At 35.1% G+C, this 13,539-nt stretch overlaps 1 protein-coding gene and 1 non-coding gene across 6 annotated transcripts in view; both read left to right on the top strand.

The window, feature by feature from the left end:
* The window catches only part of LOC110108717 (tRNA (guanine(37)-N1)-methyltransferase 1), a 39,103-nt gene that overhangs the window by 4,420 nt on the left and 21,144 nt on the right, over positions 1-13,539 (top strand). For 4 of the 5 annotated variants that reach the window (XR_003703251.1, XR_003703250.1, XM_028701245.1 and 1 more), the window contains exons 2-6: positions 3,872-3,970; positions 4,125-4,244; positions 4,401-4,567; positions 5,673-5,743; positions 9,762-9,904. Coding sequence is in view for 3 of the 5 variants with exons in the window: in XM_028701245.1 (XP_028557078.1) it covers positions 3,872-3,970; positions 4,125-4,244; positions 4,401-4,567; positions 5,673-5,743; positions 9,762-9,904 (600 nt within the window). In the remaining 2 variants the exon portion in view is untranslated. The remainder of the gene's footprint in view (positions 1-3,871; positions 3,971-4,124; positions 4,245-4,400; positions 4,568-5,672; positions 5,744-9,761; positions 9,905-13,539) is intronic. The other variant, XM_028701248.1, reaches the window with a different exon arrangement.
* Positions 8,093-8,197, top strand: LOC114581328. Its single transcript, XR_003703252.1, has one exon. It is a non-coding gene; the product is annotated as a U6 spliceosomal RNA (small nuclear RNA).

Here is a 13,539-nt window from a genome sequence, read left to right as displayed (position 1 = left end):
CGCGACCTGACCGCCAGGGGGCAGCGCCCCCTTGGACCCCCGGCAGCCCCCATATTATGTTTCTTGGACAATATTATGTTTCTTTTATCTAAATTTGTTTGCTTATAGGTGATCATAAAAAGTCAGATTTAGTTCTTATAGGATTATGAAGTAGTGGTATCGAGGGTGATGAAGAGGATTATGAAGTATGAGACAATGTTGAAGAAGATAATGAAGCTTTTTTAACATTTGCTGCTGATGATGATGATTCTCAAGAAGAGTAGATTAAATTCTTATTTGATCTTTTAAAAAAAAGATTGTAGTATTTGAATTATGAGATATTTGAATGTTACTTAGTCGAACTTATATATGTTATGGTTGTATTTTATTATTATGATAGATTGTCTTTCATTTTTAATAATATTTCATATTCATGCTTATTATTTTATAATTTTTATATAGCTTGCGCCATGTTCAAAATAGCGGGCGCCGCGCCGTGCGCTATGCGCCATGGCTCCAAATGGAAGAGGAGTGTGTAGAGGAGTGATTCTGATCATATAGGGGATCCATATGAGGGAGGACTTTCTTTCATAGAGTTGGGAAGCACTGATGTTATCTTGGGAATGAAGTGGCTACAAATTGTAGTGGATACCAAGGTTAATTGGGGAGTACTGACAATGTAGCTGGTAGTGGAGGGAAGGAGAATGATGATCAAGGGTGATGTAGGGTTATCCAAGGCCATGGTGTCATTCAAAACCATGGTGAGGACCTTATAGGAGGTGGTAGGAGGATTTCTGGTGGAGTTGCAAAGCTTAGATGGGGTTAGGTAGGAGGAAGATGAACCCATTCCTTCTTCAGTGCAATCTTTTATACAATAGTTTAATGAGATTTTTCAACCACCTCAAGATTTACCACCACCGAGGTAGCAGGTGATGTTGAAGGTAGGGATCATCATACTGAGTGTGAGTCTATTTTTTAGCTCAGTCTTACTGGTCAAGAAGAAGAATGGGAGTTGAAGATTCTACTTAGACTATCGGGCCTTTAATAAGGAGATTATGCCGGATAAGTTTCCCATTCTGGTGATAGATGAATTATTAGATGAGCTGTGTGGAGCAGTGGTGTTCACAAAGATGGATTTGAAGTTGACGTATCATTATATCCGGATGAGAGAAGAGGGTGTCCTAAAGACTGCGTGCATGACACAAGGGATACTACGAGTTCTTAGTGATGACACATGATAGATGAATTGTTAGAGGAGCATTTTGAGCATGTGAGGGTGGTCTTAGAAGTATTACAGGAACATCAGCTAAGGGCTAATATGAAGAAATTTTGTTTTACACAGGCTTGTGTGGAATGCTTGGGGCATGTGGTATCTCAGAAGGGGGTACCTACAAACTAAGAAAAGATTGAGGCAATGCAGAAGTGGCCTCTATCTAGGAATTTGAGAGAGCTGAGGGGCTTCCTAAGATTGATTGGATATTACAGGAGATTTGTGAGGGGATATAACACCATAAATTGGCCTTTGATGAAGCAACTGAAGAAGGATTGCATCCTATGGGAAGAGATCCTACCCAGGACTTTTAGAGATTGAAGAAGGCCATGACCATAATACCGGGCTTGGCCCTATTGGATTTTTGTCGGATTTTTGTGGTAGAGACATGCATTAGGGTTTGGATTAGGGGCAGCGCTCATGTATAATCACATGCCCATCACTTACATCAGCTAGGCGCTAACGGCCAGAGCTAGACTGAAATTAGTCTATGAGAGGGAGCTGATGGCCATTGTGTTAGCTATCCAGAAGTGGCGACATTACTTGTTGGGCCAACATTTCATTGTCAGGACGAACCAGAGGTGTTTCAAGTACCTATTGGAGTAGAGGGCGGTGACCGATGAGCATCATAGGTGATTGCCCAAGTTATTAAGCTATACCTTTGAGATCCATTATAGGCTAGGATTGGAGAACAAGGCTGTTGATGCCTTATCTAGATGCATGGGAGAGCTTCAGGAATTAGCCCTGTAGTTGCCACTTATGCTGGATTGGGAGGCATACGAGAGAGTGAAACATCAATTTCTATCCTTCCACCTTGAGGGCAAGGTGGGACTTTAGGAGGGAGGAATTGTTGAACCGGTCACTGGACTATCCCGCCGGTCCAACATGAACCGGCCCAGGTCTTTCGAAGGCGGAACAAAAGTTCCGTCCTCGTAAATGCCGCCCGATCCTCTAGCTGTTTGGAATGAGGGTTTTAATGTAGTTTAGGAGGGAAAATTCAAGAGAGAGAGAGAGAGAGAGAGAGAGGGGGGGGGCTGTTTAGGGATTTCCTTTTGGATTGTATGCTTTAAGGGGGAAAAATTCCTAGGGTTTGGGGGATCTCGTGTTTGCTGAATTTTAGAGATTTTCTTAGGGTGTTTGGGCTCTGGTCGACAACTAGAGATTTGAGAGAGCCATATCCTCCTCTCCAATTGAGGATCCTAATGTATCTTGCTTTTTTTGCATCTTCTTTCAATAAAAAATATTTGTGGGGTTTTTTTCCCCTAATTTCTTGTATTTTGTCCGCTGATTTTGCATAAAGAGCATCCGTTTTCTAACAGTAACACTTTGAGAGCTTTTTTTGCTATTTGTTTCGAAGTTGTCTTAGGTAATTGTGAGAGGATTTGACGTAAATATGAGCAAGAGTGTGCCATGCCTCATGAGTATTAGTAGCTCTTGCAATGATTGGAAGAAGGGATAGAATGAGTCAGTGATAGCTTTCAGAATAAGTTGGCCTTGAAGAATCTAGTGATGATTACCCCAGTCAGTTTCCAGCTTGCATGGAACTTCTCCATTAATGTAGCTGAGTATATCATACCCATCTAGAAAGGTGTTTAATTGAAAATTTCAAGAAATGTAAATTGTGGACCTGAGTTTAATTAGAGTTTAATAGATAAAATTGAAGTGATGGGGTTGGTTAGGGCATCGAGCTGATTTGTGATGGTGAGGGTTATGTTAGAGTATTCCAGGTTTATTGAGGTTAGAAGGTTCATTTGTTGAAGAAACATTTAACAATGAGGTTGACCAATGGGTTGATAGTAATGGTGAGGGGGCCAAAGGTGTCAGAAGAGGGACTAAGGATAGCTAATGAGTATCGATATGCCGGGTACACGACACAGGTGGTAGATCCACCGGGAATGAGAAGTAGGTGTTGGATGAGTTGGGTGTTGGTCATTGGCGTAGTAGGTTGTGTGTGTGGCGGTGAAGAGGGCGTGTGCGTTTGCATTGTTGATGGGGTGAGTTCGTGCACTGATTCTTTGGAGTTGTGCAGCAATAGGAATTATGCGGCCCGGCTAGAGGCATTGATGGAGTGGCTGGCGAGCTTTGTAGCACACTTTTATGTTCATGGGAGTAGATTGTTGGTGTGATGTTACAGTGAAGCCTAAGTGGAAAGTTAGCAAATAGTTGCATCCATACAGCTAGCAATTTCTAATATACATGTTTGCTGAAATCAAAATATTTACTGCTGTAATCATATATCCCTAAGATCATACTGGATTTTGTTGTTGCAATTGAATGGTCACCTCTCATATTTGGAGCATTGATTTCCCCCAAATTGGGATCTTTAATTTATTGCAGTATTTCAATAATGACTTTATCATTTCTTTATTTAATTAGTGTCAATAATTTGAATAAGGATGCTAGTGTTGTTTAGTGCGGAGGAGTGGGATGGTAATATACATTTATTGTATTATTGATTCCCTGTTTCATACAATAGCATTACCTTTTTTTTTTTTGCTTGAAACTGCATTCTGTGAGCATTTTATTATCTATTCAGGTGATCCTTCGTGATCTTCGAACTGATGTAGTGGATGATTAGCTCAGCGGATGCTTAAGTGTTTTGATTTTGTTTCCTATGTCTAGGCAGTTCTGAAGGGAGGTGACTTGCCTTGTAAGTTACCAGTATGTGAACTTATACGGTGCCAGTTAACTTTGTTCTATAACTATTGGCATATGGACGAGGTTTGTTTTATGAATTTAACACTTTTTATTTGTACCAGCTTCAATTACTCCCCCAATCCACACACTCTTGTAGCGGATCATGAATAGAGTGATACTTTTTAAATGTTTCATGCCGTCTAAATTTCCAATACTATTAATCCTCGTGTGCTTGCAGGTTTTGGAGACTTTACTTCCTGAAAGTATAGTAGTTCCGACTGGATTTGAAACAGTGGGGCACATTGCACACTTGAACTTGGGTGAAGAACACCTTCCTTACAAGAAGCTTATTGCACAGGTTTTTAATTTAATTGTGTTGATCAAAACTCCAATCAACATTGCAATGCACTAATACTTAAACTATCAAGGAAATTCTGAATGTAATTTCGTTTACACATTGATATTTTTAATGTGGTAGATTGTACAATGAGGAAATATTGCATTTTTTATTCAGGTAGTTCTTGACAAGAACTGGCCAAAAATACAAACAGTTGTGAACAAGATAGATGCAATTCAAAATGATTATAGAACCATGCAACTAGAAATATTGGCTGGCAACCATTCCCTTGTTACTACAGTTGTAGAGAATGGGATCAAATTTCTAGTTGATTTGGCCAAAGTGTATGTACCTGGTTCCTACTTTCCATTTTTGTGTAGCTGAGTGTTGTTCTTTATCTAACTTCAGTTTTCTATGGCACTGTTAATGGTCAATCAGTACAGGGTTCAAGGTGTACCTATTCTTATTTTGATGTACATTGTTTGTGAAGCTTATGTAGCTAATACGATGCAAGTGAGTTTAGCATGGAACTTGCAACTAACATTTTTTTTTTCTTTTGGGTTCATATGTGAGAGTTTTGTTATATGGTGATGTATCGAGATTATACCAGTAATTATGTTCCAGTGCTTAATGATGGATTGTCTAGTGTAAAGGGTGCTTTTTCCTTGTAGAAAATAGTATGGTTGTAATTTATATTTAAACCAGAAGTATATGAATTCTAGAGGTGGTAATTGCACATGTCTGTCTTAAGAAGTGCTTATTTAACTTTTCAGGATACAATAATATGTATCTGAAGAGCAAGGAGATTTCTCACAATTTAATTTTAAGAAAGAGGGGGTAATTGTCAAGAGAAGTTCATTCGTAGACATTTAAGATGATGATTTTGCGCATAATAAGGTTACTTTTGAAGAACTCATCTTGAAGGAGTACTGTTTTTACATTTGCTATAAATGGAAATAAATGTGTTGGTCTGAAATTCATTAAAGCACCATTTTGATTAGATTATTGTGATTAATAGAAAGTTACGAGAGGTTGGTGTAAGTACATGTTAATTTTCAAATGACGGTTGCACATTATGCTGATTAGTTCGCCTTTATGCATACATATACATTAACCATTTTGTAGTTTGATGGTCATCTACAATCATATATGAATCAAATGAACTGAAGTTTACTGTGAGTAAAATGTTAGCATAGCATAAACCAAGACATGCAGTAATTTTACATTGGTAGCTTCACATTTTTTGCTAGATTCATCTGTTGACTGAACAGTTATGTCCATCAGACATCTGAATTGTCAGCACTTAACCAGAATTTGGTATGGTGCAGAATAGTTTTTTTTTCTCTGGTTCAGAATTAATCCTGTTAAAATAACCTTCTGTTAACTTTTTATTTATTTTTAATTATATGTAGAATTATGACCTAATAATTTGGATGCATTGCCTTGCAGTTATTGGAATTCTAGATTGGCGACTGAAAGGCAAAGGCTTGTAAGGTCTTTTACAAGCTCTGATGTAGTTTGTAAGTATCTTTATAGTTTTGTTTAGATTTCATGTGTGCCTCCTGTGTTGTGTGATCATCCTGGCACCTATTCTTTTGGTAAATCGTGCATTTGTGGACTATGAAGTTCCTTGGTTTCTCTTTAATCCCTTACTAATATTTGAAATTGTCATTGTTTCTTTTGATCTTGTTCTTAAATGACTTAAATTGTTTTTTTCACGACTCATAACCAGGGCATTGTTGGTTTGAATGTCAATTGTGTAGCTTAAGCTTTTTGTTTGATGCTATTGGCCACTAAACCTTCAAGAAGTTAAAAACATGAAAAAAAGAGTAGTGCTAGTATGAACGAGCTACAAAGAACTTATCCAATTTTTCTAGTTGTGAAGCTTAGCCTCAAAACGTTTAAAATTACGCAATTGGATATTGAGGCATTTTTTGCTCGTGAGGCAAGGCGTAATCCTCAAGGCGTTTTGAGGTGAGAGCCTCAAAATAAAAAAATCTCGTAAAGTGCAAATAAAGGTTAAAAGTGATTTTTTATATAATACCCAACTAATATGTTAAAGGATGACATATTATCATTTTATTGAACTATGAAGTAGCAAATTGATATACATATGAAAAAAAAAGTGCACAAGATGTAAATTGACAAGTGATAAATTGTATGAAATATAATTGAAGCAATGCTTTAAAAACCGGACCGGATCGGCCGGTCCGACCGGTTCAACCGTGAACCGGTCCAAAGGTCGGTTCGGTTTGACCTGAAAACCGGCTTATCTTCAAATCGGCCGGTTTTGTCCAAAACCGCTGGTTCAACCGGTGAATCGGCGAACCGGTCACGGTTCTCTTGAACCGGCCGGTTCAAGTTTTGTATTTTTTAATATTTAAATTTTAAATAACTTATTTTGAATTATTAATTAAAAAATATTTGTAATTAAATTTCAAATTTGAAATGCTTTATTTTAAATTAAAAAATTTCAAACAAGCATTTCATGAAGGGAAAGTCTAGTACTACTACTTTCTAGCTCAAAAGCTAATATATAGTAAAAGCTTCACCAAGGGAAAGTCTCCCAAGTGATGTGGGACTAAAAAATCTAAAGCTCCTATATCTTTCTTCTTAACTTTTAAGTTTGCAACATACACTATTCATTTTAAAATAATTTTTTTAAATAATATTTTTATGATGAAATAATATTTATTTTTAATTAATAATATTAAATAAATTATATTCATCATTTATTTTTTTATGTATCATAAATATTAATTAATTTATTTATTATTTATAATAAATGATTTAATTTAACCTCAATAATTTATAAATGTAAAATAATAATATGAATCTAATATATAAATCATAAATATAAAAACAAATTAAGGATTATTTATATTAAACTTATTAATTCATTTGTAAGTTAATTTTTTGTTAAATTTAAATTAAATTTAAAAATTGAATATGTTTAAATTTAAAATTATATAAGTTATTAGTAATGTAAGAATTAAATTTATTTTTTAATTAAAAAGTTATATTATTATTTGATTTTTATATCATCTAAATTGTATTTATTACATCATCCGGTTCGACCCCGGTTCGACCGGTTGAACTGGTCGAACCGTGAACCGCTCTCTCTACCGATTCGTTGCCCGGTCCGGTTTTCACAACCTTGAATTGAAGTACAAAAATTACATGAGCAAAAAAATATTAATATAGAAAATGCATAAAAGTATCATATAACATGAAGCTCAACTACAGAATCTTTTTTTTTCCAGTTCCCTGCTTATCCATATTTAATTTTTAAAAAAGCCTGAAACAATTGGCAACAACTAGAAAAGCATCTATACTGTCATCACTGAGGGGGTCTTTATTTGAGTCGTCATTATAACAAATTAGTGTCTCCCCTATCTCATCTTGTGGAGTTCAATACCTACCAATATGATTTTTCTTCATTTATTTCAGTCATCTTCCTCTTTCATAAATGCTTTTCGTCAACATAAAGATGAGATTAATACTTCAAAATTTTTAGAGGAGGTGGTGGTGGTGTGGTGCTTTCAAGTGATCATTGATGACGGTTGTGACGGTGGTGAAGCTGACGGGCTGGAGGTTGAGGCAGTCAAGTGGAAGTTGCTGCGACTTGGGGGTGCATGAATGCGCGATTTGTTCGTGGCTTTACTTTAAAATTTATGTAAGTTTTAAATAAAAAAAATATATAAATTGGGTGATGCATAAGCTTCATGCCAGCGAGGCAAGGCGCGCTTTAAGGCGGGCTTCAACCAAGCTAAGGCGCAAGCCTCGTAAGCCTCGAGGCATTTTTCATTAGAATTGCGTTAAGGTGGGCCTTAATGTGATCCTCATATTGCACAATTTTAAACAATGAAGCCTCATAATTAAGACATCCAATAAAATTTGAACGATGCACTGAAGATTAGCATGGCCCCTGCGCGAGGATAACACGCATATATCGGGAAATGGTCCAAATTTTTTATTGTGGAACCCCTTAATTAAAAAAAGCTAAACTCTTAAACATCGAGACTCAACCATTTTATTAAGAAGTTCCAAAGTTAAGCATGCTCATGCAAGAGCAATCATCAGATGGGTGACCATTTGGTAAGTTACACCAATTGGATAAAACTTTGAGGCCATTAGGCCAAAGTAGATAAGTTAAGAATTAGAGCTGTACAAAATGGTATCAGAGCAATACACCAGCCAAAACATGATAACTAACTGTCATACAAGACAAAGTGCTACTCCATGGGGGCCACCTTTTGAACCCTATATGGTTGACCTCCTAGGAAGTTATACCAATGGTTGAAGTTTTATTAAGAAGCTCCAAAGTTAAGCGTGCTCGTGCTGAAACAATTATGAGATGGGTGACCTAATGGGAAGTTACACTAACGGGACAAAAAAGGCCATTATGCCAAAATGAACAATACCTCGATAGTTAAGAGTTTGGGTTATTACACTAGCTTCATGGATCAACTATACATAGTTATAAATATTAGAAACTAAATAATCAAGCATATGATGGCAGAAGCTTGCCAAATTTTAGGAAGTAAAATGCTAGGTCAACTGATTTCCATAGGATTTTTTGGAAATATAGTCTCGTCAAGAGCTTTTTGGTGTTGGTCTGGGATATGATAAATGAGCTTTTGATTGAGAGTTTGTATAGCCTGGAATTCAGCATATCCTTTTGGAAGGCCAAACTTACTTGGAGAAGTTTTCACCTTAATTAAAAGGCCGAATAAGGGGAAGTTATGTTGTTTGTTCAAGTATCATAGACATCTAAAATGAGATTTTTGTGGGACAAATTTGATAGATAAATTTGTTTAGATCATAAGAAAATATTTGTGGTTGGAGAATTTTTTTTTATATGCTATGCTCTATCAACTTCTTGTAGGAAAAAAAATCCAGTTGCCATTAAAGCTTTAATGGTTGATCCATTCTCCTGTGAAAGCAAGTCTTAGGTCAAATCCAACTAAATTTAATATTTAATGCTTTTTACCTTATCACCTTATTCAAGTGTGACAGTTCGATCATTTAGGAATCTTTGAAACAATAAATAAAATTGAGGCCTTAGCTTATGCCTTGACAGCTATGCGATGTTACGACCGTCCATTCAAACCTTCAAAATGCCACAAACCTCAAATTGTAGAATTTTCATACGTTGTATGTCCAGATGTGAATGTGTTCCTGTAAACAAACAAGAATGATAACTTCACAAAGCATCTTTAAAATTAAGGAAAATATCCTCAGTTGCAGCTCTCAAAGGAATTGAAGTTCATTTTGGTTTTTCAAAGGTACGTTGTCAATTATCCCGCCTTAGTTAGGAGTTATTTTTCCGTATTTCTATATTACAAATTTGATTAATTGTTGGTGATAGTGAGAACTACTGGCGCATATTGTTATTCATCACCTATTATATATCATCTAACTGTCACTTCATATCTCTGAACGTGTATTTTGTGTTTCAGGCTTGATTTTTCTCTGCATGTTTCTTCTTATTAATTGTTGTCATTCACTTTATATCAAGTATATTCTACTTAACAGGTGATGTATTCTCTGGTGTTGGCCCTATAACTATTTCGGCTGCAAAGAAAGTGAAGTATGTATATGCAAATGATCTGAACCCACATGCAGTGGAGTACCTTGAGAGAAATGTAATTCTCAACAAGTTGGATCGGAAAATTGAGGTATGACTACTAACAATGGATATTTCATTGTGACTGACTTTTAGCTTCTTGTCAAGGATCCTAAAATGCTCCTTTTCCACACTTGATACTTACTGATCAAACCATTTCTAATTCTTCATTGGTAATGATTTGGTGTTCTCCTTGTTGATATAGTTTTGTAGTACATGTTTTGTTTTGTAGCGAATGCAAATTACATATGGAAGTTGGTTATAAATGAGAAAGTAGTTTCCTATGAATGTGTCATCATCCTCCTCATCATTAGATTTATCCCACAGTGAATTTTCATTCTCTATTTGGTCTTGTTTGCATGTTCATTGAACATGTTTTGCATATATTTCATGCACAACTTCTTTTCATGTTATATTAGGTTTTCCTTTTTTTCTTCTTAATTCTTAGACATTAATTTTATGCACTCATTTTATTGCTTCAATATAATTCTTCTACATGCTTAAGCCAGGTAAGTATATGTTTCACTATCTAATCTTCCTTATGTATGCTACTCACATTATTCTTATAATATAATAATTTCTCAAATCATCCCTTTTATAGTTTCATATCATGAGGTTATTAAAATTCATAATTTTGCCATGCTCAACTTGGATATCATTGGCTTCTTAACCACCCACATGAGCACTGAAAATGTAATTTGATTCTGTGATCCTTTGATAGGAGAAATTATTCAATGTGAAGTTTGTACGCAGAGTTGCGTCCGGACATGTGAGTGTAAATAGTGTGTATACATTGTGTACAAAAATAAAAGTATACAGTGTATATACATTGTGTACACTCACAGTTTCCTTGACAAGATTTTGCACAAAATAATTTCTCCTTTGATAGCGGGTAATAAAATATATGTTTAGAAAATTTGCATCAATTTTATAGAATAAGTTGGTTACATACTAAGTTCTACTATGAAAGCAAGAAAATTAATGGATAGGTATAAAGAATAAGAAAATATTTTTGTATGATTTTTTTGGGTCTTGGAATGGCATATGATTGAGTAACATATGAATTCATTTGGTGTGTTCTAAGATGAAAAGGAGCTTGCCAAATATATGTTGATGTTATTAAATATTTGTATACTATCTAATATTATATTTTGTTTTGGGGTGACCTTAGAGTTTCTAATTAATGTAGGTTAATATCAATGATCAATATTGAGTTCATATCATTTTGTATTTGTTAAGAAGATGCTTACAAAGCTAGGTGCTTTAGTATTTGTTTTTTGAAGATGATACAGTTTTAAGTAGTAAGATATCTACTGAAATAAGTGAACAATTAGAATACTGAAGGAAATATTTAGAAGATGGTGATATTAGAATTAATAGAACAAAGATTAAATAAATGATGCACAATTTTAATGGTATGGTCTTAATAATTATTTTTCAAATTATTTTGAGATTAGGTGATACTTCATATGTGATAGGTTTATGCATTTATTATACAAACGAATATATATATATAACGAGGATATAATTTTTAGAGTTAACGATTGATGGTTAAAATAGAGAATTGTCTATGGAGGTTTGTGTGAAGCAGATATTAAAGAGGCTTAAGGTCAATTTTATAAAATATTAATTAGGCCGCAATATTTTATGAATTTAAATGTTGGGTTGTAAAATGGTTATTGATTCGTATGCTAAGTTTGGCATAAATGAGAATGTAATGCTGGATTTGTAATATAACTAGGTAAATAAATTTAACGTTTGAGTATATCTAGAAAATGTTGGGGTGACATTATATATTTAATAGTTGGTAAAGTACTACTAAAGATTTTGCCTTTATTTGAGAACTTTATATTCTTTGTAGAATTTCCAATGAACTGGAACCAAGCCTAAGGATTATTTGGTTTGAGCTCAAGTTTGATTCAAACAAATATGATGGTGTTCAAACTAGCTACATTAAAATCATGCAAATTCCATCCTAGTTAATGTAGCATCCTCCCCAACTTATTTTAATATGATTCACTCCATAGGTGTTTATGGTTGAGACTTGAAATTGTCGTCGATATATGATTTGAAAACTTGGATATTGAAGGAGGAGCTGAATAATATTTATTGAAAGATTCGTTGAAGAAATTAGACTTGGAGTTAGACTAGAGTGACATCATGGTTGTTGGTTGGTCTGATATAAAGAATAGAAGTTTGATAAATATTTTAGTTAATAATTTTTAAAATCTGTCAAACACCTGATCTGGTCAAGAATGCAAAGTATATTTTTGGACTACTTTTCTAGTGATATATGAGATTTGAGAGCATTTGGTGGTACAAGTTGTGGCAAATAATGCTAGTGCTTATAAGACATATGGGAATAAGTTAATGGAGAAGAGAAGACACCTGTATTGGATATCTTGTGTGACACTTTGCATAGATTTAATTTTAAAAAAGCTTGGTGCCTTGCCTCAACAAAAAGATGCCTTGACAAAAGCAAAGAAGATATAAAATCATCTATAGCCATTTCTAAGTTTTATTTTTGATGAGCACATTTTTTGAAAAAGAACTCCTACGGTCCTACCCCTTGCTACAACTGTATTTGCTACAATCTATTTGACTCTATAGAGCATGTTGAATGCTAAGCATATATTGGAAGCCGTGTTCATTTCCACACAATGGTTTACATGTGCTTGGGCAAATAAAACTGAGAGGAAATAAGTTAAGAAGATTATTCAAAATGAAATATTTTGGTTGAGCGTTATATGTGCAATGCCAACCTCATGGTCGTTGGTTCAAGCTTTGAGATAGTGGATTTAGAGAAAAATTTAGGCATGGGCTTCATTTATAAAGCAATGGATGATGTCAAAAGCCGGTACATGCTCGGTATTGCTAAGTACATGCATGATACCGCTCGGTACTGCTATGTAAATGCTCGGTACTGCTCGGTACAGCTCGGTACAACTAAATCGAACCCCGCCAGGGGGCAGCGCCCCCTTGGACCCCCGGGAGCCCCCATATTATGTTTCTTGGACAATATTATGTTTCTTTTATCTAAATTTGTTTGCTTTTAGGTGATTATAAAATGTCAGATTCAGTTCAATCTTTAAAAAAAGATCCAGCATGGAAATATGCTATACTAACAAATGAATCCGACAACAACTGTGTGACATGCATTTTTTATGGTAAAATAACAAAAGGAGGAATTACACGCTACAAACAACACCTCGTTGGGGGTTTTAGGAATGCAAGGCCTTGCTCTAACTGTCCCGAGCATTTGAAGTCTGAAATTAAGGCATCCATGTTGAAAAAAAAAGATTTAAATGAACAGTTTAATGACATATCAAATGTCAACCTTGCTGAAGAAGAAGAAGAAGATGACTTTGATGTGAGGACAGATGATATTTTAGTTGCTAAACCATCCAAAATGTTGCGGACAAATAAATCTAACACATCTAGTCAAGGATCGACATCTACATCTATATTCAAAACATCACGACCTAAAGGTCCATTAGATACTTTCCTTACACCAAATCCTGAAGATGTAGTAAAGCATAGAAAAGGTCAGTTTAACAAAGAAATGGATGCAGCTAAAAAAGAAATGAGGGGAAGGGTTGTTAAGTGTTCAGTAGATGGATGTACGATGCTGGGATTCCATTTAATGCTGTGAACTATGATAGTTTCCCTGCTATGGTGGAGGCACTT

This window comes from Dendrobium catenatum, unplaced genomic scaffold, assembly GCF_001605985.2.
Source record: "Dendrobium catenatum unplaced genomic scaffold, ASM160598v2 fragScaff_scaffold_153, whole genome shotgun sequence".
Taxonomy (NCBI): Eukaryota; Viridiplantae; Streptophyta; class Magnoliopsida; order Asparagales; family Orchidaceae; genus Dendrobium; species Dendrobium catenatum.
Note: the sequence above shows the minus strand (reverse complement) of the source record. Positions and strands in the feature narration are given on the sequence as shown.